Raw genomic sequence first — 25202 nt, forward strand, 5'->3', positions numbered from 1 at the left:
GGGAGGAGCGGGGCAGGGAAGGGCTTGAAGTTTATAAACTTATCCCTCCCGGTCCCCGCCGGCGCTGCCGGCCGCCGCTGCCATGGCTGAGAGCCAGAAACGAGGGGGCTTCAAGAAATTCAGTGAGTCGCCGCGGGGAGGTGCGGGCGGGTGTCGGCGCGCCCGCCTTGACGGCCCGGCAGGGATGGGGCACGCAAGCGAGTGCGTGCTCCCGTGGGTCACCATGGCGCGGGGACTTTCGGAGGCCAGGCGGGCTCCGGTTTCGTCTGGACTCGGGAGGGAGGTGAGAGGATTTCGGGATTTCCAGCCCCACGGTGGAGAGTGACCCTGGGGGCTGCTTGCTCGGCAGCTGGGGGCTGGGACTGGGACTGGTCTGCCACCGCCCAGCCCTGCACTGGGACACGGCGGGGCAAGGCTGGCTGCAGTCCGCCATCCCAACGGGGATTTTCACTGCACACATCGCACGTCTCTGGGAATATTTGCCCCCGGGTGCAGGGGTGCGGGGGCAGCGGGGGGGAGAGCGGACGAGCTGGGCTTTGGGGACCAGGGGCCGAATCCTCGCGGATTTAGCAAGGATCCTACCCGGGGCTGCACACGGGGCCGAAACGGTCTCAGAGGCAGCTGCTCGATGCCCTCCGGGAGTGAACTTTGCTCTTTCTCACAGACCTCGGGTTTTCCCCAGAGCCCTCGGAGGTGGCTCCGGCAGGCTGCAAGCCCACCAGCCCCGCATGCTCCCTTCCCAGTGCGGGGCCGGGTGCCGGAGCCGGCCCTCACTGCTGCTCCCTGCATTCCTGCGGCTCCACGTGCTGGGAGCCGCGCGGCAGCCGCGCTCTCCCGCCGCCCCGGCCTCGGACGCTGGCCGTCTCCCACGGCCCCTCCGAGCTGGGATTTTCCTTCCCGCTGGGAGGTGGGGGGAGCAATATTTTGTAATGTCGAGGCCATAGTGTTTCTGCGGCGGAGACATGCCTGCGGGGCTGGCAGGGCCTCTCCTGCTCCCCTCTCGCCCCCATGGCGGCAGGGGCACCCGTGGGGCGATGGAGGCTGTGGCGCGGGTCCAACGGCCCAACGGGCCCCCGGGGCACCTGGGCTCCTCGCACAGCTCTGCTGCCGCTTACGGCTTCCTGTCTCAACAAATTTGGCTTTCCTGGAGGGGAAGAGGCTTTGCAGAGCCCTGCCGGCTAAACGTTGCAAAACCCCGGAGGCACCCAGAAAAGCGGGGCTTCGGGCGTGAAAGCCTGGCCTGGCAAAGCTGCAGCGGGGCACGCGGCCCGGCACCCCCGCGTGCCGCCTCCAGCCCCAGCTCCCCAGCCACCAGCGTGCCGAGGGTCCCCGGCACACAGCGGGTGGTGGGGGGACAGCGCCGACTGCAGCGTTGCAGCACGCCAGCCCGCGGGGCCGAGCCAGGGAGCGGGGCCGAGGTGTGAAATGCAAAGGCAGCCCGCTGCGGTTATAAATACATCTGTGGCTCCGCGCTCAGCTCTCGCAGGTGGCTGCCGGGAGCCGCAGGGAGGCTGCAAGGGGCTGAGCGCGCTCGGCCGAGGAAGCAGGGAGGTCGCCCGCACTGCAATGGAGCCGCGCCCGCCGGCAGCATCCGCCCCCTGTGCCTGCGGGGATGCTGCCCATCCCCGCTCTCCGCCCCGGCTGCCCCTGCAAGGCGGCGAGCCGAGTGACCCTGCATCCCCCAGGGATGGGAGAGGTCCAGGTCGTGCCACCGGGATTTCCTGGCCACGCAGGGGCTTCCCAAGCACAGGGCTCTTCCTCTGCGCCAGCAGCTGCTGCGGGGAGACGCCACCGCCAGATTTGCCGGGCCATGGGGGGACATTTGCTCCCAGGGTCCCAGCAGCGATGCCCCATGCAGCACCCCTTGTGCAGGGACGGCCCCAGATGCAGCAGTGCCGGCTCCTCTCCGCTTCCGCTGCTTCGCAGCAGGCAGAGCAGGGCCAGCCGCGGGGGGAAACCGAGGCACGGAGCAAAGCGGCGCTCGGCAGCGACTCGCCTGCAGCACTGGGAAGGGGCCGGCAGCCGCGAGGCGGAGCGCTCAACCGCGCTGCCTTCGCTTTCAGGGGGGCCTCATGCCAGCGATAACCCTGTCCCCACCTCTCCTCTCTCCGTGCCAGAGTTCTTCAAGTTCAAGGGCTTCGGGAGCCTGAGCAGCATCCCGCGGACCTTCACGCTGCGGCGCGTGTCCGTCGCCCCCAGCTGCCCCGCGAGCCCAGGGCTCCCCCCTGCCCACGGCTTCCTGCAGGAGCCCTTCGACGGCACCCAGGACGATCTCCACGCCATGCCCAAGAGCCCCACGCCCTACGCCAGGTCGTCGGACATGTACAGCCACATGGGCACCATGCCCCGGCTGAACCTGGGCAAGGCGGGCAAGAGCCCAGGCAAGGCCAGGAGCTCCCAGAGCTGCCGGGAGAAAGGCACCGCGGGCAGCAGACCCCCCCGCGCCTCCCCGCTGCCCGTCCCCGAGTCCCCCGAGACGCCCAGCGCCCCCGGCACAGACCCGGGCCCCGCAGCCGGGAAGGTGCAGCAGGAGGAGGAGGAGGAGGAGGATGCTGGGCCCTCGGACGCAGCCACGGCCAGGTGCGACCAGGAGCTTTCAGGGACCATCCCATGTGCTGGGCCCGGAGTGGAGATCGCCAGCGGCGAGCTGACGGAAAAGGGGCACGAGCATCCCTGCGAGGACACTCCGCACAGGTGAGGCACGCTCGGCTCCTGGCCACGGTCCTGCCCGGCGCACAGCTCCCAGCGCCGCCGGCGAGCAGTGCCCCTCGCCCTGCATGGGGCTGACTTTGCTCTGCCCCCCACCGTGGCCCCCGTTGAGGCACCCAGGGCTGGAGCGGGGGGTCCCCGCAGCCCCGGCCCCCCCGGCTCGCGCTGCCTACGGGATGCACCTGGCGGCTGGGCTGGGCGGCCAAACCGTGGCCCCGGTCCGGTCAGAGGCTCCATGACAACAAGGTTTCCTGTGGGATTTCTGCTCCCGCCCGTTTCCGGCCGGGGGGAAAACATCCCGCGGACTCACTTGGCCTGGGCTTCCCGTTGTCCCGCTGGCGGCTCCTTGCAGCTCCGGTTTCGCTGCGGGTCTGGTAGCGACACGCACCAGTGCAGCGAGCTGCGATTTGCACCCCACTTCTCCCTCTGCCTCGTTCTCCTCTCTTGCGTTCCTCCCATCCTTCTTGCCCCAAACGGCGCTGGAGCAACCCCCAGAAACCACCCGGCTGTTCCCACTTCTCACCCCCCCACAAAACCCCCCCAGCTCAGCCCCAGGAGGAGGCACCGCGGTGGGGAGCCCCTTCCCCAGCCAGGTGCTCCGGACCGGCGCTCACCCAAGGATTTGCAGGACGGGGAAACTCCCCCCGGGACTGGCATCACGTGGGGGAGCAAGGTGTGAGCGTGGAAAGAGGGGCAGGACGGGGGGCTGTGGGGCTCTGCCCCCTCAGCGTGTCTCTGAGATGGGCTGGCTCGTTTGGAGGGTTTCGCCCTCAGGTTCGGTGGAAGGGTTTTAACGCCCTGCCCGTCACCCTGGCGTCTGGGCGCGAGGGGGCAAACCCGTCCCCAGCACAGCGGCACGCGTGGGGCCACACTGGGGGCCAACCTGCCTTCCTGCCCCGAACGAGGGCCCTTCATGCCAGCCCCCTCCTTGGCCTGGCCCAAGTCTCCCGCAAGCCCCTCGCCCCCGGCCGCGGCCCGGGCACCCCGATCCTGCAGCTGCGGCCGCTCCGGCGGCTCACGCTCGGGAGGCTCCGCGCGGTGCCAGGAGCAGGGGCACGCAGAGGAATTTCTCCCGGCGGTGGGAGCCGGCATTCCTCGCCGGGCGCAAAGGGAGGGCTGGAGGAGGGCCGGGCCGGGAAGGAGGAGGGTCCGCCACCGCCACCGCCTCGCGCGCCCCAAAGTCCGGCGCGCAGAGCTGGGCAGCAGCGCGCCCGCCAGAGCGTCTCCCCGTCCGGAGCAGAGGCGTCCGCGGCGCTCGGCAGGGCAGATGACAGAGGTGGGCAGGCGGTTTTGCCCCCTGGGCCGCGGCAGGTAAGGCGGCCGGCTGAGGGGCCCCCGCGCACGGCGGCGGCGCCGGGGGGCTGCACCGGGGCGGAGGGGCCGCAGGCTTCGCTCGGGGCGCGCACAAAAGCCGAGGGCAGCGGGCAGAGCTGCGGGGAGGCCGGCACGCTGCTGGCACCGCCGCTCGGCCGCGGGGCCCCCGGCGAGGATCCGCTCATGGAAAGAACGAGCGGCTGCGGCTGCCGAAACCGCAGGCAGCCGGGACCCGGCGCCAGCAGCCCCGCGGGCTGTGGGAGGGGGACGAGCGCAGAGCCCGGTGGCTCCGCTGGGGCAGGGAGCCCCTGAAAGCCAAGGTCCGGGTGCCCCTTTGCCTTGCCCCGGTGGGGGACCCGGCCAAGCCCCTTGCTGGGGAAACTGAGGCACAAGCGTGCACGGGGCAGGGCTCAGGCCGGGGGGGCGACAGAGCCGCTCACGGGGCGGCCCGCGAGCAGGACAGCGAGCGGACGTGACTCGACTTCCCTCCGGGAGCACGGGAAATCCTGCTGCCCGGGGGGAAACCGAGGCACCGCGGCCCCGGCTTGGCTCCAGAATGCGACGGGCAGTGGAGCTGGATGCTGGCGGCTGAGCTGGGGCTCTGACCCACTCCGGCACCCCAAGACCGGCCCCCCGAGCCAGCGGGGGCCCCACGATGCCCCTCCGAGCTCACGGGCTGCTGGCGTAGCCCCGAGCCCCAGTGCCGTGCCAGCAGCACAGGTCCCCGGCGGCTCTCCGGCTTGCTGGACTCCAAAAGCAGCCCTGGAATTTCTCCCAGGCGCTCGGCTGCCCCCAAAAATGCCGTTTCCTCCAGGAATGCGCCGAGCCGGGGGCCGGGTGCCCCTGCCCTCGCGCCGCAGCTGCTGCCCCTCGCCGGCAAGGGCCGGCTCCCCGGCAGGGCCTCTCCGCCCCGGCGCCGCGCAGGGCGCTCAGCGCCGTTTCCCAGCTGCTCCCATGCTCCCGATTTCCTGCCTGGAGGCCCCCCGTCCTCCGGCCCTTTTTTCTCACGGGTTTCCCGTGTGAAAGGCAGACAGGCTGGAGAGGCAGCGCCGGGGCCGAGCACGCTGCGGCGGGGAGGCGGCGGGCCGCCTGCGCCCCCCCCGGCAAAACCCTCCTGCATCTTTTCCACCCTAACTGAGCGCTTTCCAACCCCGCTTTTCCCCTTCCGAGCGGGATGGCGGGGGAAACCCGCACCGCAGTGTGGGCTCAGGGAGGGAGAGCAGGATTTGCGGATGCCCTGGGCGCCACGGCTCCGCCAGGGCTGGCAGCACCCATTGGCACGGCGCGGGCACCCGCCGCAGTGCCCCGGGGATGCTCAGCGGGGTCACATCCAGCAGCTGTCACCGTGGCAGTCCCGACCCCCCTCGGGCCGGGGATTTACGACGCCAACCACAGCCCCGACAGAGCCTGCGGAGGAGCAGTCTGGCTCCCTGGAGATCCCGCTGCCCTGGTGAGGCTTGGCCCCGTGCTCCTGCCGGCCCCACCGAGCCCAGAGTCTCCCCACTCTGGGCCTGATCCAGCCAGAGCATCTCCACAGGGCCAGCCCAGACCGTGCTCCTGCACGCGGGGCGCCCCAGCTGGGTTTGCGCGCGGGGCTCCCGGTGTCTCCCAGTACAACACGGGCGTCCGGTGGCAGTGCGGCTGCACCGGTGGCTCTGAGCGCTAGGTGGAGCGAGGCGGCTCTTGGCAGGGACGGGACGTCCCGGAGCCGTGACGCCGGCTGGATTGGGTTATTCCTTAGCCGCAGCTGCCTGCTCTCACACTGGCGTCCTGCCATCAACAGGCCGTTGCGGCGGCCCCGTGCTGGGGTAGGGGACAGGACGCTGGTTAAAGTCTGGACTTTTGTATTTCATTCTTAAAGTTGAGACCTCAGGGGGAAAACACTGGCTTGTTTGCACATCCCGGCTCAGAGTGTCATTGCCTCTCTCCCCTTGAATTCTGTTTTTCCCTTTGGACCCATCCGTACTGAGACATACCTGGAGCCACAAAGGGTTAAAAAGCGGTAGCAGCATTGCTACATGATCAGGAAAGAGCAGCAGCCTTCTGTGGCCCCATAAAGTAATGCAAAGAAGCTGCCAGATCAGTTGTGTCTCAAAGCTGTTGGGTTGGTTGTCAGTAGGGCTAAGAGTGAACATGTCACTGAGGAGAACAGGCATTTCTATTGCATGTATGCTGGGCAAAGCGAATCTACTTGCAAACTCAACCGGGATGTTGCAGTTCTCCCTGGCTTCAGTGAAAGCTGGATTTCTGCAGGGTCGCGCGAGGCCATAGAGAAACAGCCAGAAACAGCTGGTACCTGCTGCTCCGCGCTACCCTGCTCCGCGCCCTCCCTGCAGCCCGCAGCGCCCGGCGGGACGTGCGGGGAAGCAGGACGGCCTGGAGGAAACGTTTTCCCGGACGGCGTGTCCCAAAACACCCTGTGCCCGGAAGGGCCGTGGGAACGTGGGATGCCGGGAACGGGGCCAGCTCCTCCCCGCCTCGGCGTGCCCCCCCAGCACCGGGACCGCGTGCTCCCTGCCCGGCCGCTGGGTCTCCCGCCGCGGCTCACATGGTCCCAAGCGGATTTGAGGACAGATCCTCTGAAAAGGCCCTGATCTCCCCTGATCGCCTTAGGGAGGCTAAGCTCAGCGCCGAGCGTGGGCGCGCGGCAGCGGGGAAGGTGCCGGGGCTCCGGGAGCCTCTCCCAAAAGCACGTAGCAAAGCCCGCCTTGCTCACCCCGGCTGTGCCACCACCTCCTGTAACCTGGCCTGCCCGAGTCACTGCTGTTCTCTTACTTAGTTTTATTTTTTCCTCCTTTTCTAGCCCTCATGATGGCCTGGAGTCCGGCAGCGAATACGTGAAGGTAAGACGCCGCGCACGGCCGCAGCCTGCCCCAGTGGGGGATCCCCTCTCCATGGGTGTCAGCAGTGGTGGCACGCGCCCTGGGGACAGCCAGGTCCTGGTGGCTCTCCACGGGTGTCAGCAGTGGTGGCATGCGCCCTGGGGACAGCTGGGTCCTGGTGGCTCTCTATGGGTGTCAGCAGTGGTGGCACGCGCCCTGGGGACAGCTGGGTCCTGGTGGCTCTCTATGGGTGTCAGCAGTGGTGGCACGTGCCCTGGGGACAGCTGGGTCCTGGTGGCTCTCCACAGGTGTCAGCAGTGGTGGCACGCGCCCTGGGGACAGCCAGGTCCTGGTGGCTCTCTATGGGTGTCAGCAGTGGTGGCACGTGCCCTGGGGACAGCTGGGTCCTGGTGGCTCTCTATGGGTGTCAGCAGTGGTGGCACGCGCCCTGGGGACAGCTGGGTCCTGGTGGCTCTCTATGGGTGTCAGCAGTGGTGGCACGTGCCCTGGGGACAGCTGGGTCCTGGTGGCTCTCTATGGGTGTCAGCAGTGGTGGCACGTGCCCTGGGGACAGCCAGGTCCTGGTGGCTCTCTATGGGTGTCAGCAGTGGTGGCACGTGCCCTGGGGACAGCTGGGTCCTGGTGGCTCTCTATGGGTGTCAGCAGTGGTGGCACGCGCCCTGGGGACAGCTGGGTCCTGGTGGCTCTCTATGGGTGTCAGCAGTGGTGGCACGCGCCCTGGGGACAGCCAGGTCCTGGTGGCTCTCTATGGGTGTCAGCAGTGGTGGCATGCACCCTGGGGTCATCCGGGTCCTAGGTCAGCTCTGCTCGCCTTGTCCCACCGTGCCGCCAGGCACCTGAGCCCCGCACGGTGCCCCGGCGTCGGCACAGAGCGACTTCGCATCCGGAGCACCACCCGGGTGAGATGTGGGGCTGGAGCCGGCGCACGGTCCAGGCCTGCCCGTCCCCCTGGAGCCGGGCTCTCTCCGGCCACAGAAAAAATTTCCCACTAGAAACAGCAACACGGGGGGAGATGGGGGAGTCACAAGCCGCGCGTGGTCCCGTCCGGCCCGACGCCGCTCCCGCGGGAGCTGCCCGTGTTTCGCGCTGTGACTCGCTACGACAGCAGAGGCAGGGGCTGCCCCCCGCCACTGCCCCCGCGTAGGAGAGGAAGGGTTTGGGCCACTTGCGTAGCCGTCCCGTGAAAGTCGGCGTAAATCTCTCCAAATCTCTTGCTTATCCTCCAGCAAACTATTAACATTCCTGAGGACTCTTCATGTCTGGCCAGAAATTCATTAGCGAGGCGCCTGGCTCCGGAGGAGAGCAGCCCTCTCGCAGGAGGCTGCTGGCACGTCGGGGCGGGCAGGCGCGGGGTGGTGGTCCCACGGACACGGAGCATTTTGGGGAGGGACCGCTGAGATCCTGCCGGCTCGGCAGGGCGCTGCCATGCGATGGCCTTTTGGGGGTCCGTTTGAAAAGGGCTGGCGCCTCTTGCGTGCGGTTCCTTGCTGGGGACGTGTTTCCTTCACGCAAAGCCACTGGCCAAACAATTTGGCTGTTGACTGGACATGCCCCGCTCAGGTGGCCAAGTCATTACCGAGCCTTCACCCTCCATCTCTGGGACGTGGGTCTCTTGAAGATGGCTGTAGCAGGACATTGAAGGGTGGAAACCCATGATGCTGGCACCGAACAGCAGGCTCAGGACGGCCTTTACTGGACCCATCTGCTCCTCCTAAGGGTGGTCAACCCCAGCCAGGGTCCATCCTGTTACTGATGAACCTCAGAGCACCCGTGTTTTGGGTCTGTCAACCTACAGCCACCAGCAACAGCTCGGATGTGGTGGCTTTTTGACGTGGTAGTGGGAGCTCGAAGTACAGCGATCACCCAGGCTGGGGCGTTCCTCCTCTCTGATGCAGCCTTCAGGGAGGTGGGAACAGCGGACCACCACTGGGAGCTCCTGTGGTTGGAAATGGGGCACCTGGGTGAGAGAGGAGGCTCTGACTGTACTCCACCGGCTGGTGGCCTGGTGTGGGGCACCTTGGGATGTGCGGGGAAGCCCCCGTTCCTGCAGGCAGGTCCTCCGAGGGTGGGGGTTGAGCTGCACCTTTTGGTGTGGTTTCCCTTGTTCCATCGGTGGAACGGGCGCGTTTTACAGCTCAGGAGTTCATGGACTAAAACAGCGCAGGTGTAGAGCAAAGGGGCTTCAGGATCGAGCTGTCTTGGTGAGCCAGGAGAAGTCCCTGATGTCCAGGCAGATTCCAGCTGAGCAGAGGTGCTGGTGGACGTGCTCCTATAGCTCCCAGAAGGGCAGCTGCAAAGGCAACTCTGCTCAGCGGCAGACGATATAACGAAGGGCAGCGGCCAGAAACTGCAGCCTGCGAGGTTCACCCCGGGCATCAGGAGAAACTTTCTCCCTAGGAGGGCAAGGACAGCATCCTACAGGTCACCCAGCGGCTGGGGCGTCCCATCCTTGGAGGTTTCCAAAATTGATCTGACCTAGCACGGGTGATAGTCCTGCTTTGAGCAGGGTGGCAAGAGGGACCTCCAGCGCTCCCTTCCCACCGCCAGCGTGGTGGCCCTGTGCTGGGCCACAACCCGCTCGGCAGGACCCCCAACGCAGGGCTCCCACCTCCAGCAAGTGGAGCAGAGGGGTCCTCTAAGGGGGGAGCAATTTTCCCTGCTCAAAACCCCGGCACTCTGGCACTGGCCTCCATTTCGGCCCCGTCCCGGTGGTGTCCGGACACCTGTGGGCACCGCGTGCGATTTACCCCCTTCCCATCTGCGCTGCGAGCGACTGACGGCTGCCGCGACAGCAGCTATTTTAGTGAAATAAATAAGTAATTAGTTAGAGTGTGAGCAATCGAGATGATGGGGCACTCGGGCTGATTGCAGGTGCCGCGCTTGGCCGGGAGCCCACATCCCGGTGCGGCTGGGGTGCTCAGCACCTGGCAGCGTCGGCCCAAGGGTGGAGAGGTCCCCGCTGGCTGCGATGCCCAGGGTGCCCAAGGCGGGACGCAGGCTGTCCCGGGGCCTGGCCCTGGAAGAGCTGCTGGAAATTGCTCTCTGCTAGGAGGGAAACAAGAGGAGCAATTAATTTGTTTGCTCTCGTTGGTGGTCTCCTCCCACCGCGGGTACCACCGGCCCCGTGTGGCTCTCGCTAGCAGTTGCCGGAGTTTTTCTCTGCTGGGAGCGGGGATTAGTCCGCCTGTTTCTTTGGGAGCTGATGGGTTGACTACAACGGTCCAGGATTGACCGTCGTATCCCCCTGTGCTGGTCCTGCCCCTGCCTTGGGGCCGCTCTGGGCAGACGGGTGTCCCCAATCCTGCTCCCACCGCGGGCAAACCGGCCCCCGCGACTGCCGGGCTCCTGCAGAGACCGGACCGTGCCAAGACGAGCAGAAAGGCCGACAGGGATGGGGGCTCCGGTCACGAGGACGCCAGCGGGCACTGGGCGGACGGAGCCGGCCCCGTGGGGCTGCTCGTACGGTCGCTGCGTCCAAGCCCCGGCCCGCGGAGGCCGCGATTTCGGCTTCGGGAGCCGGCGAGCGCGGCGGCGGTCTCCCACTCCCCCGCGCTGCGACGCAGCCTGCCAGGCTCCAGCAATGCTCGGAGTCGGCGGCGCTGCCGCGTGCATCCCCGTCGCGAAACCGCGGCCTTAATTAAACCAAAGCGGAGCCTTAATTAAACGCGACTTAGATGTGGCCTGCGCGGGAAGCAGAGAGGCGGCCCCCTGCCACGCGTCCGGGCTCCCCCTCCCCGAAAATGCTGCCGGGAGGGGGAGCAAGATGGGGCGTCCCGGGGAGAGGGGGCGATGAAGGCAGGCGAGGCTGGAGGGACCCCCCAGGGTGTCCCCCAACCCAGCGCATGCCAATGGGGGGGAGGGGGGGGAGGCCGGTTTGGGATGGGGTGATGAGGGGTGCTGGAGCACCGTGGGGGCGTGCAGGGGGGCCAAGTGCCCTCAGAGGTGGGGGGAGATGGGGGGTGCCAGGACACCACAGGGTTGTAGGGGGAGATGGGGGGTGCCAGGGCCCCTGAGGGGTGCTGGTTCACTGGGGGGGGTGGAGACCCAGCCCCCCTCACGGGTGCACAGGGAAATGTGGGGTGCCGGTTCCCCCAGGGGTGTGTGGGGCCGGGGGGGCCGGTATCCCTGGGGGTGTGTGGGGCCGGGGGTGCTGGTTCCCCCCCGGGTGTGTGTGGGGCCGGGGATGTGTGGGGCCGGGGATGCCGGTGGCCCCGGGGGTGTGTGGGGCCGGGGATGCCGGTTCCCCCCCGGGGGTGTGTGGGGCCGGTGCCCTCGGGGGTGTGTGGTGCCGGCAGTGCCGGTTCCCCCGGGGGTGTGTGGGGCCGGGGATGCCGGTTCCCCCGGGGGTGTGTGGGGCCGGGAGTGCCCGTGCCCTCTGGGGTGTGTGGGGCCGGGAGTGCCGGTTCCCCCCCGGGGGTGTGTGGGGCCGGGGATACCGGTCCCCCCCGAGGTGCGTGTGCGGCCGGTGCTCCGGGGCGGCGGCGGCGGCGGCGGCGCGGGGCCCGGCGGGGCGGGGCGGGGGCCGGGCAGGGGCGGTGCTGCGGGCCGCCGGCGCCGCCTCCCGCTCCCGACAAGGGATGAGGTAATCGGGGAAGCGGCTGAAATTGAAGCCCGGCGGCGGCAGCGGCGGCGGCGGCGGGTGGGCAGCCCGGGCCGGGTCGCTCGGGGCCGCCCGGGCCGGCGCGGCCGCGCCATGACGGAGCGCTGCAGCCTCTGGAGCGCCCTGTCGGCGGCCGCCTGCTGCTTCTACCGCGGCTCCTTCATGCAGGTGCAGGTGAGCGGGGCCCGGCGCCGCGGGGGGAGCGGGGGGGCGGCCCCGCCGCTGCCGGCACCCCCGGCCCGGCGAGCGCAGCGCCCGCCGCCCCCGCGGGCCGCACGTCGGGGCCGAGCGGGCAGCGGGGCCGCCCCGCGCCGCGCTGACCTTGGCCGCGGCTCGCCCGGTGCCGCCGGCGTGCGGGTGCCGAGCTCCCGCGGCCGGGCAGGAGGAGGCCGCCGGGCGCGTTTATAACGGCAAAGCGAGGATGCCGAGGGGAGGCAGGCAGCCGCGTCGGGGGGCAGCGCTGAGCCCCCTCCAGCCAAGGCCACCGCCTGGGGCAGAGGCCGCCCGGACCCGCACGTCGCGCCCGGGTGGGAGCAAGCGCCCGCGTCTCCGAAGGGAGCCCTTGCACCGGCCGGAGCCCTTCCGCCACGTGCCGGGAAGCGTTCGGCTTCCTCTGGCAGCCCCGGCGCGTCTCCAGAGGCGCTCTGGGAGCGCTCGCCAGGCGCAGGGGAGAGACGTGGAGCGGAGGAGAGCGCAGCTCCTGGGCTCGTCAGCTATGTGCTGCACTGCACAGGTTGACTCTGGTTAGGAAAAGCTGGGATGCAGTTGTCACCTGTCCTGTGACACCTCCAGCACCAGTGCTGTCTAGGCACACGTCTAGGTGTCCTATTTTTGGACTCCTGCACTTGCACAGGTTGAGAAGAGCGAAACGCTGGGAACGGCTTGCTTCGTTCCCACGCGTACCAAGTCAGAGCGAAGGCTGAGCAGAGCTGGCGAGCACCGCGAGAGCCAAGCAGGCTCTGGGCTGAAGCAAGAGCTATCAGCGTGCTGCAAGTTAAGTGGGTGAGAAGCGCCCGGCACAGGCAGCCAAGCGAGCTGGCAGCCTTCTGCAGCACTCCCGGGCAGCGCCGTAGGTGCTGAGCTCGGGAGATTGCGCCGGGTAGGACGGAGCCCAGAAGCAGCATTTCAAGTCTTGTCATGATCGTTGCTGATCTCAGGGTAAAGCCGGGCACTTTGCTCCCTAGTGGGGGGAGCAGAAGAGCTGCTTCTGGCCGTCCAAAGGCCACGGAGCAACAGAGGGGAAGGTGCCCTAACGCGGCAGCGCCGGGCTCAGCGGCACGGGGGGTCGGAGCTGCTTTCAGCAAGCCGCTGCCAGAACGAGGGGGAGACAGGTGGGCGCCTGGCTCTCGCGCGCAGGGATGCTCGTGGGGACGGCAGCGCTCCATCCCAGCGGCGCAAAGAGCCCAAAGCGACGCCCTGCGCGCTCACCTGGCTCCGCCGCGTCTTTTGCCACCTATTTGTGTCCGAGGGTGCACAGCCAACACACACTGAAGTCCCCATGAATGACTGGAGCGCTTCCAGCTGACAGCCGCATCCCCGCTCGCCGCCAATGGCAGTGCACCCAGCCTGGGAAGCACTGACATCATTTCTGGCCAATAGCAGCTCCGAAAAGGGATGCAGCAGCCACGGCCGCCGTCTTGGAGTGAGATAACTAATATATAGATGGATGGAAATGTGTGTACACACACGCCCCATCGCTGCGCCAGAGACCTGCTGCCCCAGGGCAGCCTCGGCTCCGCGGCCGGCCGCGCTCCCGAGGGGCACTCGTCCCACCTCACGGCGCCCAGCTGCACCCCACCCCTGCCAGCCTGGCACAACTGCCCCAGAGGAGCAAGGTGGGGGGAGAGGAGCCCCAGCGGGTAGCCAGGACCAGCCCTGGGAAGGGGTTTGGATGCCAGGACAAAGCCCTTGAATCGGGGTCTGCCCTCACCAGGGAGCGGTGGAGATGTGGTGGCCGCAGGAGGTGCATTCGGTGACCCATGGCGGGGATGCGTGGGCTGGTGCCACCTTGGAGGCCGTGCAGATGCCCCGAGTCATTGTGAGACAGGACAGAGGAACAAGCCGTTTCCTTTTCCTGTAGCCACCAAGAGAAGTAGGAGTGACCGGTTCACGCCAGGGCACGCAGACCAAGAGCAGGCCCGTAGCACCTGGAGGTTTCACCATGGCCGGGTCACAGTGGGGGTTCCTTGTCACTAGGGCTGGATAGCGGCTCTTGGGGAGGTCAGGCAGTGCCTGGCAGGTGGCTCGATGAGCACAGCTCTCCCACACCGGGCAGCACGCAGGCTGCTCGTTGGGTTCACCGTAACGCCGGCAGTCCCTTGGTGAGGGGACTTTGCTGTAAGACGCTTCAGAAGGAAGTGACCTGTTGCCAAGGGTGGAGTGGGGGGAAAAGTGAGACCCTCTGCCCGACTGGCGCTTTCCCCCTACGCCTGCTCCAAGGGCTTCTCGCTCTTCTTCCTCCCAATTCTGCTCTCCAGGCCCCGCATCAGCTCTCAGCAACAAGTCAGGAGGAAAGAGCTACAGGAGGGGCTGGGATTCCCCTAGCGAGGGTCCCGGCAAGGCAGGCACGGGGGCAGCAGGGGAAGCGGAGGCGTTTCATGCCCGTAGGTTAGCGAGACGCAAGCGGCGGTGTGAGGTGCACCTTGCTCTCCCAGCTGACTCGAGCTGCAGCCACGACTCCAAGATTCGGGAGGGGAGAGCAAGAAAGCAGACTGCAAATCTCTGCTGTTTCATAACAGCACTTTTATAAGCCCAGCACTGGCCTCCAAAGCTCTCCTGATACCAGGCAGAGCCACAGCCGCCGTTTTACCCCGGCTGCCTCTCGCCCCACGGTGAGCCGAGGGCTCTGCCCTGGCTGCGCCGGAGGATTCCCCAGCGCCGGCGCTGCCCAAGAGCCCGTCGGGGCGCTCTCCTTTCGCGGCCAAGCCATCTTGGCGGCTGGTCGGGATTCCTCAAGCAGCGCTTGGCATGGTCTCTGGCAGCCTGGGAGCTGGTTTGTCTGGTCCAGAGAGCTGCTCTAATCCCCGTTTCTTCCCGCTCAGCTGAGGAGGCCTTGGGGCTCCGCGCAGGCTGAGCGAGCGCCCGGTACCCCACGCTCGGCCTAGGCGCAGAAGGGGGTCCAGTCTTTCCACCCACATCCACCCTGCTATTACGCGGGACCCCGCATCAGGCCGCACGTCTTCTGACGTCCTCCTGGCGCAGCCGCGGGTGCCAAGTGCTGCCTTTCAGCTCGGCGCTCAAACAGCCGGCGACACGCTCCCGCCAGCGCTCGGCCGGCCCGCACCGCCTTGCCTCGCTGGTGCCCGCGCGTCGGCTCCCGGCCAGCTGGCACGTCGGCCCCCTCCGAGGCTCGCGGCGTGCAATAAAGCCGATTGCCGCCGAAGGGCTCGGCGGCTGGAGTGACAGCATCCCTCCCCAGCGCACGGGCCACTCATGCGGCGGCTTCGGGCAAGCTCGGCTCCTGCAGAGCGGGGAGCAGCCGGGCAACTTGGGCAGCAACTAGTGCGCGTTGGCAGAGCGCTCGAAACGCTGCGAGTGCCAGCCCCCAGGGCTGCATCGCCCCCGGCATCGCTCAGGGCTCCAAGCAGTGGCTTTTTGGTGGCCCTGCAGGTCAGCTGGGACCCTCGTTCCCCGGCCGCTCGGCAGCAGGGACGGTGCCCTCCGTACGGCTGGTGGCACCGGCTGCCCACGGCCGCGGTGGTGCCCGTGCCTCTCCCCGGCCTCCCCTTCAGCACCTGGCTGCTGGCACCGACGCCAGCCGGCTGCTGCCCAAATCCCGGCTCGGAGACGCCGGGCACCGCTCAGCTGGTTTTGTTTCTTATCCCACATATTTGCATGGGGAGGATTTGGGGAAAACTCAGCCGTACGGCGTGGCGGAGCAGGCGCTAATCCCCTCTCTGGGGGCGGCAAGGGGGACCGGTGGCTCAAAACCGCTCCGGGCTCAGCTCCTTTCGCCGGCTCCGTACCCGGAGCAGACGCGAGCACAGGCTCTGCCGGAGGCAGAAGGAGCTAAAGCGACAGCAGCCGGCCCCCGCGCTCAGAGCCGGGGGAAGCAGGGGCTCCCTGCGCCGCCAGAGCTCACCGCAGGGGAGGGAGCCACGGGGAGCGGGCGCCCGCCGCCGCCGCTCGCACCGAGCAGGGGGGCCCGCGGCGCGGCGGAGTGGGGGGTTGCCACAGCAACAGCATCCGCTCGGCCCCCCGGGAGGCAGCTGGACCTCGGCTGCAGCCGCCGGCACCATTTGTTTTTAACAGGGTTCAGTCCTCGGGGGCAGGTCTCTGCACCGGGGCTGCTGCTGCCCCTGCCCAGCGGCAGCTCGCCCATGGCCAAAGTCAGAGGAGCAAGTCCGAACCCGGTCCTTAGTGTTTCCGAGGGCTGGTACCAACATCCCGCACCCCAAGACCCCTCAGGGAGGGGAGAGAGTGGAGCCAGCTCCAAGGCAGGTCCCCAAGCCCTGTTTGGGCAGGGGTTCACGGCCCTGATGCTCCAGGGGACCAGCCGCTGCACAAGGCCAGCCACAAGCGCCAGCCTGTGCCCTCGGCAGCGCCGGAGCATCAGGGATCAGTTTCAAGCCTGTGCCCGTGCTCAGAGACGCCAGCTTGATGCTGCCTTAACAGGGAGCCAAGGAGCTGGGCCAACGCGCGGTCCCTCCTCACGCTGGCACCAGGCCACGGGAGCACAGCCCTACACCCTACCCAGCCATCAGCGGACACGTGCCTCGGAGGGCTTATGGGGGTCCCTGGGAGCCCCCCGAGCAGCCCTGACCCATGGCGGTGCCGAGGTCCTCCCAGGCCAGCGAGCACATGGATCCCAGGTGTCCACAGCGCTGGCAAGGCAGAGCAGCGGCATAACAGTGAGCTTAGGGCTGACCCCCGTGCCCAGGGGAGACACCAGCCCCCCACACCGCGTGGGGAGCACGCAGCCCCCTGCCCATGCAGGAACCCCAGGCCGACGCTCGCCACCCCAGACAACATCCAGGGCAGCGGCCTGCCCCAGCCGGTGGGAGACATGACGCCATCCCTCCCCTCTCCAGGGGAAGGAGGGGGCGAATCGCATCCTTTAGGCTCAGGTGCGCCAGTGCCAGTAAAAGCTCATTTTGATGCAGAAGGTTCCCCTTACATTTGTCATTACTATTCATGCCACCGTCAGGCTAAACACAGCCTAATTAACCCTTTGGAGGAGGGACCGTGGCAGATGTTTCCAGGACGAGGATCTCCTCCTGGAAGGGTGTCCCACAGTGGTTCTGCCCCAGGGACGCGTGGCTTCGATGAGGACCCAGCGCAGGCTTGCCGGCTCCTGCCACCAGGGCTCGGGTTTGCCGCAGGCAGCGCAGGGAAGGGGTAGGGACAGACAGTTTACCACAGGTTGGATGTGCCACGAGCAAGTGGTTTCACCTGCAAAATGGGGACCACACTCAGCTCCAAGCTGGGGCAGAGGGAAAAGCTTGTGGGGGACACGGTGGTCAGGCATGATGGGGACACCCATAGCTCCCCTGGAGCCATGGGAAGCTCCACCAAGCTTGTCTGTGGGAGGTCACATCCTGCTGCCAGGAGCATCTCCACCCACCCTCATCCTCTGCCGTGAGCGAGCAGGCATGTGGGCAGAGATCCCCACGCAGCTCCAAGTCACTCGTCCCCAGGGGACCCATCTGCACCCGTCTCCAGGCAGGTGGCATCACCAGTCCCCGTGCAGGAGAGGATCCCCGCAGTCCCAGCACGGGGATCCTGCCTCCTCACCTCCGGGGCTCGCGCTGCTCCCCGCTCACCCCGGCTCGTTGCCAGCCCCATCCCGGCGGCCAGAAATAGCCCGTGACGGCAGCCTGCCGCAGCCTCGGAGCCAGAGCTGCCAGCGCTCGCGCCGCGGGGGAGTGCCAGGTGGGGGGACTCAGGGGACATATGCTGGCACCGAGGAGGGAGGGAGGGGAGTGCTAGCACATCGCTTCTTCCCAAGCACCTTCCAGGGAAGCGGCTGCCTGGCTTCACTCGCCGACAGCTCTGCTGCCCTGGCCAGGCTGGTCCCAGCCCTGACACTGCCTCTCGCCACCTTCCTGCGGGGCAAGAGGGGGGGGTCTCACAGGGATGGTGATGTCCCTCAGGGAGGGCAAGGGCCCCACCTGACACTCTCTCCTCCCCTGTAGTTCTCCAAGGAGAAATACATCCTTGACTCGTCACCGGAGAAGCTGCACAAGGAGCTGGAAGAGGAGCTGAAGCTGAGCAGCACCGACCTGCGCAGCCACGCTTGGTACCATGGCCGCATCCCCCGAGAGGTGAGGGCAGGAGGACGGGTGGCTTTGGGCTCCCCTGGCTTGGGCTGCTCACCAGGAGACATCCAAGGCCATGCTGAACCACCACCCCTGCCAGGCACCTTCCTGGGACACACCACCAGCCTGGCCTCCCAGAGAGCACGTGGGAGATGGGCTCATGTGTCACCAGAGGAGAGGACCACACAGACACCAAGCCTAAAGGCCTCTGGCCCCTCACAGAGGGATGAGCTGGTGCTCCAAATGGCAGCAGTATATTCCTTGGTGGAATATCCACCTTACCCACCCCCCCAGTCCCTACACCACAACCCCCCACAGCCCCAGGGCGCTGAGAGCAGGGTCACGCCTGAGCTGCTGTGCCTTGTCCCTGGCAGGTGTCGGAGAGCCTGGTGCAGAGGAACGGGGACTTCCTCATCCGCGACTCGCTCACCAGCCTCGGCGACTACGTGCTGACGTGCCGCTGGCGCAACGAGCCCCTCCACTTCAAGATCAACAAGGTGACGGTGAAGTCCAGCGACGGCCATACCCGCATCCAGTACCTCTTTGAGCAGGAGAGCTTCGACAACGTCCCGGCCCTCGTCCGCTTCTACGTGGGCAACCGCAGGGCCATCTCGGAGCAGAGCGGGGCCATCGTCTACTGCCCCATCAACCGCACCTTCCCGCTGCGCTACCTGGAAGCCAGCTACGGACTCGCCAACGGGAAACATGGGGGGTCCCACAGCCCCACCACCCAGAAAGGGGGGCACATAAAGCGCAGGAGCATCACCATGACGGACGGCCTGACGGCAGACAAGATCACCAGGGCTGAGGGGTGCCCGACCAGGTGAGGACGCGGTCTCAGCCCAGCTCAGCTGCGCTGAGGGTCAGACCCTGGGGAAGAGGCAGAGCCACCAGCTCCATTGGTGCCGTGCAGCGACTTTGGGCTTGGGCATGGGAACCATGTCACAGCTCAGGCACAGACAGACCAGGAGAGGCAAGGGGGGAGGAATTGGTGCCCAGCTGGACCTAGGGGGTTCTCCCAGGCCAGCCATGCTGTGCTACCACAGCGGACGCCCAGCAAGCACACATGACTTTAGCATCCTAGGCCATAAGCCAGAGAGTTTTTACAATCACCCCATCCAGAATTAGCAGCGTGTCGGGGCTTGTCGACGCGAGGGAACAGCGCTTTCCCAGGCAGATGGGAGAGGAGAGCCAGTCCCAGCCACCAAGGAGGCACTTGCTGGGCTGCTTTTGAAGGGCCCTTTTAGCTTTAAGGCTGTCGGTTCAGCTGGAGCATTTGCTAGGAGCAGAGCCGAAAGCCTGCTGAGCTGCACTGACGGGGTCCCCGTACCCCACCGGAGCCTCCCACGGGGCAGTCACCAGCCCTGCAGGAGCCTCAGCCACTCCAAGCACGCTGCACCCCAAGGGCTGTGTTTTCTCAGCCCCCCCGTCACTAGTACAAAGTTTTCTTTAGAGCAGCCCTCTCCAAGTGCCTGCAGGCTCTGAGTGCCTCTCAGATCTGCTTGTGTTAACCTTGAAGCAGCCTGAGCTTTTCCCGAGCTAGAGAAAGACGTTACCTTTGCACAGCTTTCTTTTGGCAGCCCAGGTCCCCCAAAAGGGAGGGGAAGGCAGAGACCCACAAGTACATAATCGCAGAGAGGCCCAGAAGGGTCCGCATCCATCCTGCGTCCCCATCCCAGGGCCAGCTCTGGGGCAGGCCCCCAGCCCATCCTTGAATCAAGCTGCTTTTTCACCCCTGCCCCGACCTTCTCAGTCCAAGGGCAGGGTAAAAAACACAACAGCAGGAGACAATCAACCATTACAGGAGGGAAAAGAAAAACACTTATGCTTCCAGAGAAGTGCATGTATTTCCAGCAGGAGAGCCCAGCTCCACCAGTCTTTCCTCATCACTCATTTTTCCCCAAACCTCTTATTGCTGCAGCTGCTCCCCCAGCCTCCTCCCACCACAGGGCTGTAGCACTCAAGACCCAGCACATCACGGCAGCCCCAGCCTCACCCACGCCGGGGAGGGCAGCATAATTACCACCGTGCCTCCTTGCAACACTCCTCTCGCTCAGCCCAGCACAGCAGCAGCCTCTTTTGCAACAGCATTGACTCACAGTGCTCGTGCCCAGCCTCAGCCCTCCCCATAGGGCTGCTGCAGGTCCACAGCTCCCCGAGCTGACACGCTGCCCCGTGCCGTGCTGCGGCTCAGCACCATGAGCTGCCGCCCTGCTTCCATCAGGAGCCGACCAGGTCACAAGCACTTTCCATCTCTCCCAAACTTTGGGTCACAGCCACACCGCTGATGTAGCCCATTGCAGGGACCTCACGTGGAAACACAGAGCAGCACACCCACCAGCAGACACCACCCCAGAAAGACAACAGCACATAGCTATTTCTTTACCTAGCCCATTCCCCGCAGCACCCCCAGAAAGCCCCTACCCACCCCCAGCTCCCCCAGCACAGTACCCTTGCCTTAGGGCACCTCTTCCCCTCCTGCTGCTCCTCAGCCTTCAACCTCCCCCTGGGGCTGGGCCATCTCTGGTTTATAGGGCTCAGACCCTTCCTCCCCAGCTGCCCCGAGGGGTGTTCGTTGCTCCAGCTGAACTCGTTACTGGTTCCCCAGTGCAAACAGCCCCCCAGCCCGGGCTGCTGGCACCGCCGGGGGGTCAGGGCCGTTCGAGCCAAACCCCGGTTCCCTGCTCCTTGCGGGAGCACTTTGATTCGGAGACCAGTGTCAGGTCCCGCAGCAGTGGGAGGAGGGAGACCCATGATGTCCACCCCGGGGGGGAGAGGCAGCGAGCCCCCATGCCAGCCCCTCGGCGCGTGTCCAGTCCCTGGTTGCGGTGACTAACCCGTCCCGTCTCCCCCAGCGTGTCCCTTCCCCACCACCGAGACATCATTCGCAACTGCGCCGTCAGCGTGGACCAGATCCAAGACCTCCACTCCCCGATGTCCCCCATCTCCGAGAACCCAGCGTCGCCCGCCTACAGCACAGGTAGGAAGCGCCCCACACCCTCCCGGGGGGCGGCGGGGACGGAGGTCAGGCTGGGCCTGGCGTTGGCGTGACACCAGGGGCCTGGGGAGGCGGACGGAGCTGCCTGGCAAAGACGAGCGCCTGGGCACGGAGCGGTGGCCTAAGCACCCGCTCCGCCCGGCTCCCCGGCCTGCCCTGTGGCCTGCTAGTGAAACATGTCCAGCTCCGTGCACAGCAGAGGAAGGTCCTGAGCAGGGCTGAGCAGAGCGTGATGCTGCAGCCCCGGAGCAGCTGCCTCGTAGCAGGGATCGCGCCCTGTCCTGGCACCAGCTGGAAGTCCTGTCGCAGGGCCGCTGGGACAGCGGGGCTTTCCCTGAGCGCAGCATCCCCGGCTGTCGCATCCCTGGGTCCTGAGCTGGTGGTCCATGCGCCTGTGTATCTCTGCACTCTGCTAACAGGGTCTCTCCCGCTCCCCACAGTTACGCGGCTAAAGCCGCATCCCTGCCAAGCAGCTGGGATCGCCCCGGCCTCGCCGGTCATAAGAAGATCCAGCGAGCCGCAGCTGTGCCCAGGCACCAACAGCAAACCTCTGCCGGACCCTGCCCACAGCAGCCACTCCACGCCCTGCCACGGGTACACCCGCGCCTCCCCCTCGCCCTCCGTGAACAGCTACAGCGACCCGGACACGGGGCACTACTGCCAGCTCCACCCCACCTCGCCCATCAGCAGAGAACGGCCCGCTCACGACACCAGGCAGCTCCCAGCAAAGAGCTACGTGGAGAGGCTAAAGGTGGAGGAAGGACAGAGAGGGACTGTGGAGAACAGCTCTGGCGAAGCAGAGGCAGGGCAGCGGCTGAAGGGAGAGCTGGACTTCATGGGCTTCGTGCCCCCCACCATGGAGATGAGCTCGTCCTTCAACCCCGCGGCCTTCCAGTCCCTGCTTATCCCACTGGAGAACAAGCCCCTGGAGATGGCCGTGCTCAAGAAGGTCAAAGAGCTGCTGGCAGAGGTGGACGCGAAGATGCTCGCCAAGCACATCACCAAGGTGGACTGCCAGGTACGGCCGAGGCCAGGCAGCAGGGACGGGCACTGCTGCCCGCCGGTTGCTCCATCCCTGCCAGGGGCTCGGAAACCCAGAGCCAGTGGCAGGGTTGGCGTGGGACCGGGCATCCCCCAGGCATGGAGCATCCCCCAGCATGGAGCATCCCAGCGCGGCTCTGCCAGCCCTGCATCAGCTCCAGGCAGGCGGAGGCCAGGCTGGGAGCGAAGCGGGGCCGGGAGAGGGGGCAGACTGCCCGAGGCCCCTTCGGCCTCTCCTTAATTAGCAGAGCCCTAATCTGCTCTCCTCTTTCTTGCCAGGTCGCTAGGATACTGGGTGTTACCACGGAGATGCAGCGGCTCATGGGGGTGAGCTCCGGCATGGAGCTGCTCACCCTGCCCCACGGCCACCAGCTCCGGCTCGACCTGCTGGAACGGTACGGCACAAGGGACGCCAGTCCCGGGCCCCACACGCCGTGGCCCCATGAGGGCTTGCGGGGGTCCCGCTGCGTGTCCCGGGGTGCAGGACCCCCCTGCCGCGCAGGGCACCGGTGCTGGGACGGTGCCGGGAGTCGGACCCAGCTCCTCCGTGCCCCCCCGCTGATTCCCGGTCTCTCCCCGCGGCAGGTTTCACACCATGTCCATCATGATCGCCGTGGACATCCTGGGCTGCACGGGCAGCACGGAGGAGAGGGCAGCCCTGCTGCACAAAACCATCCAGCTGGCCGCCGAGCTGAAGAGCACCATGGGGAACATGTTCAGTTTTGCTGCTGTGATGAACGCCCTGGAAATGACGCAGGTACCGGGACGCTCCTTGCATCCTCCTGCCCGCGGCTTAGCCCCCTTCTCCCAAATACATCCCCATCCCGGTCTCCGGCAGGCTGCGACACCCACCCGGCGTGGGGGAAGGGGGGAAATGTCAAGGGAAAGGCGTGGGGCCACATCCGCTGGGGTGTGAGCAGAGCAGGGAAGGAGCCGTCCCCTCCTCGGAGCACGCAGCCTGTCCCGCCGGGATCCGATTGTTTCTTGGTGGTTGGGTGTTTTGTTGTGCGCTGGGCTCCGTTCCTGGGAGGAAATGAATCTGCCCTGCGGTACAATGCAGATCAGTCCCAAGGCCGCGGCGGCAGCAGCATCTCCGGGCCACGCTGCTCCCTTTGGAAGATGAAAGGAGATTAAAAGTCGCTTTTGAAAGGAGCCCAGCTGGGGAGTCTTGCTTCCTGCCTGCACAAAGGCAGTGGAAGGGGCTGCCCGCGTCCGCTCCCGCCCAGCCGCTCATCCCCAAGGCCGCCGCGGCGCGGGGAAGCTGCTGTCCTGGGCTGTCGAGGGGGGGAAACACTGAGCCCAGCCTCCGCGCCAGGGCCGTGCGAGTCCTTGGCCATGAGGCCTCCAGTGCTGGTGGGAAGAGGCTGGTTTGGGTGCCACTGCGTGCCCCGGCAGCCGAGGGCCGTGCCGAGTGCTCTCTGTCCGTCCTGCTTTCAGATCGCGCGGCTGGAGCAGACCTGGGTGGTGCTGCGGCAGCGGCACACGGAGGGGGCGATCCTCTACGAGAAGAAGCTCAAGCCCTTCCTGAAAAGCCTGAACGAAGGGAAAGGTAACGGGAGCGAGTCCCCGCGTGTCGCCTGCCGGCTCCTCCCCGCATGGCCTCGGCTGCCCTTCCTCCCCGGGAGGCATTTCATAACTAAGTAAAACCAGCAGCTCCCGTTGGCAGATGGGGAGGCAAGCGCGGGGGGCACGGACCAGCCCTCCCGCCCCGCGGGGACACGGGCCAGCGAAGGGGCCGTGCCGGCGCTCAGGGCGTCTCTCTCCGCAGAAGGGCCGCCGCTGACCAACACCACTTTTCCTCACGTCGTGCCCCTCATCACTCTGCTGGAGCGGGACGACGCTCTCTCGGACAGCCCCGAGCCCTGGGAGAGCACGGACAACGGCGTGGAGGTGGTCATGGCCCACCTGGAGGCGGCACGGATGGTGGCCCACCACGGCGGCCTCTACCACACCAACGCCGAGGTGAAGCTGCAGGGTAAGCGAGTGGGGCCGGGCGTCACCCGGGAGCCCCTTCCCCTCCGCTGCGTCCCTCAGGCAGGTGAGGAAGATGAGGGAGCATGGGGTCCGCGCTGCCCCGGGCACTTCCACCCCATGCCACGCATCGGCCCGCAGACCCATTGGTGGGGATGTAGCTGTGCGGCTCTGCTCCGGCTGTGTGGTTTATCGGGGTAATTTGGGAATGAATACAAGGGCAGCAGCCCCCTACCAGACCCAGGACGAAGACATGGCCAGGTCTGTGCTGTCCCTCTCCCTCCCGGCTAGCTGCGGTCTACCAGGCAGGTCCTGCAGGGGTGTTAGAGCTGTGTTTCAGGCTGTGACTCCTCAGCATCTTCTTCTGAGTGAGGCCAAACTGAATCGCAGAGCAGCTGGGGTGGGCAGGGATCTCTGAAGACCACCTGGTCCAAACCCTGCTCCAGCAGGGTCACCTAGAGCAGGGTGCCCAGGGCTGTGTCCAGTCGGGTTTTGAATATCTCCAAGGATGGAGAATCCACAGCCTCCCTGGGCAACTGGTTCCAGTGTTCAACCACCCCACTGGGTTGAGCCGCACCCAAACCCCCCGTCTTACGTCACGTGTCCAGTCCCAAGTGTTTCACTCCCCACCCATCCCACTTGGGCCCAGGCCCGTCACCGCCGCGCGTGGGCCTGACTCGTGTCCTCCGCAGGTTTCCAGGGCAAAGCCGAGCTCCTGGAGATCTTCAGCACCGAGTTCCAGCTGCGGCTGCTCTGGGGCAGCCGCGGGGCCGAGAGCAGCCAGGCTGAGCGCTACGAGAAGTTCGACAAGGTCCTCACGGCGCTGTCCCACAAACTGGAGCCCGCCGTGCGCTTCAGCGAACTGTGACCGCCCACCCCGACCCGGGCACTCGCAGGGACAGCAGGGAGACAGGGCACCGTGGGCAGCGCCGTGGCTCTGTCCCCGCCACCGCGAAGGCCCGGGGACTGCGCGCCCCGCGAGGAGAACGAGGGGTGTCCGCGGAGGGCGCTGGGACACGGGGCAGCGGGTGGGGGGTGAAGTGGAGGATGACTCCGGAGAGGCATTTCACGCCGTCTCCGCTCCACAGCTCTCCCGCCCGCGCGGGGCCGGGCCGCCTCACGAGCGCCGCGGTCCCTGGTGGGCGCCACGCGGTGCCCCTCGCCGCACGCAGCCCCTGCCCTTTGGTTTCGGTTCCTTTTAATTTCTGTCTTAGTCAAGGCCTCAAGATCCTGCTTGTAAATACGTTTCCACGACCGCTTCATGATGTACAGACTCGTGCGGGACGTTTCTTGTTGTAAATAATTAGGTTCGCTCATGTTGTCCTGTAAATACGTGTACATACCTCATGGGTTTGGTTCTTACATACAATAAACTTTTATGCTCTTCCGCAAGAGGATTTCCTCTCCTGAGGGGGGGGGGGTTGATTTAAAGGGGGTGGTGGAGCCGCCTCAGCCCAGAGGTGCCCCCC

General features: G+C 66.7%; 1 protein-coding gene across 3 annotated transcripts; it reads left to right on the forward strand.

Annotated features, from left to right (window-relative positions):
• Window positions 1–54: 54 nt before the first annotated feature.
• SH2D3C (SH2 domain containing 3C) lies at window positions 55–25120 on the forward strand. Of its 3 annotated transcripts, XM_026113835.2 has the most exons (12): window positions 55–122; window positions 2118–2694; window positions 6827–6866; window positions 17601–17729; window positions 18098–18546; window positions 20579–20703; window positions 21162–21739; window positions 22042–22157; window positions 22348–22519; window positions 23200–23311; window positions 23531–23737; window positions 24426–25120. In XM_026113835.2, the coding sequence occupies exons 1-12, from the start codon at window positions 83–85 to the stop codon at window positions 24599–24601; spliced, it is 2721 nt and encodes a 906-aa protein (XP_025969620.2). In that variant the 5' UTR covers window positions 55–82; the 3' UTR covers window positions 24602–25120. The 3 variants fall into 3 exon arrangements, with proteins under 3 accessions (XP_025969620.2, XP_025969621.2, XP_064379749.1); XM_026113836.2 differs by lacking the exons at window positions 55–122; window positions 2118–2694 and adding an exon at window positions 3821–4020; XM_064523679.1 differs by lacking the exons at window positions 55–122; window positions 2118–2694; window positions 6827–6866 and adding an exon at window positions 11458–11640.
• The last annotated feature ends 82 nt before the right edge of the window (window positions 25121–25202 follow it).

The sequence above is a fragment of the Dromaius novaehollandiae genome, chromosome 20 (assembly GCF_036370855.1).
Source record: "Dromaius novaehollandiae isolate bDroNov1 chromosome 20, bDroNov1.hap1, whole genome shotgun sequence".
Classification (NCBI taxonomy): domain Eukaryota; kingdom Metazoa; phylum Chordata; class Aves; order Casuariiformes; family Dromaiidae; genus Dromaius; species Dromaius novaehollandiae.

What these genes read in the sequence shown, in the direction of transcription:
- SH2D3C (XM_026113835.2), top strand. Translation starts at nt 83, where the DNA reads ATGGCTGAGAGCCAGAAACGAGGGGGCTTCAAGAAATTCA. An exon ending in AGGGGGCTTCAAGAAATTCA is followed by an intron (nt 123 to 2,117) that starts GTGAGTCGCCGC and finishes TCTCCGTGCCAG; the next exon opens with AGTTCTTCAAGTTCAAGGGC. An exon ending in ATGGCCGCATCCCCCGAGAG is followed by an intron (nt 17,730 to 18,097) that starts GTGAGGGCAGGA and finishes TGTCCCTGGCAG; the next exon opens with GTGTCGGAGAGCCTGGTGCA.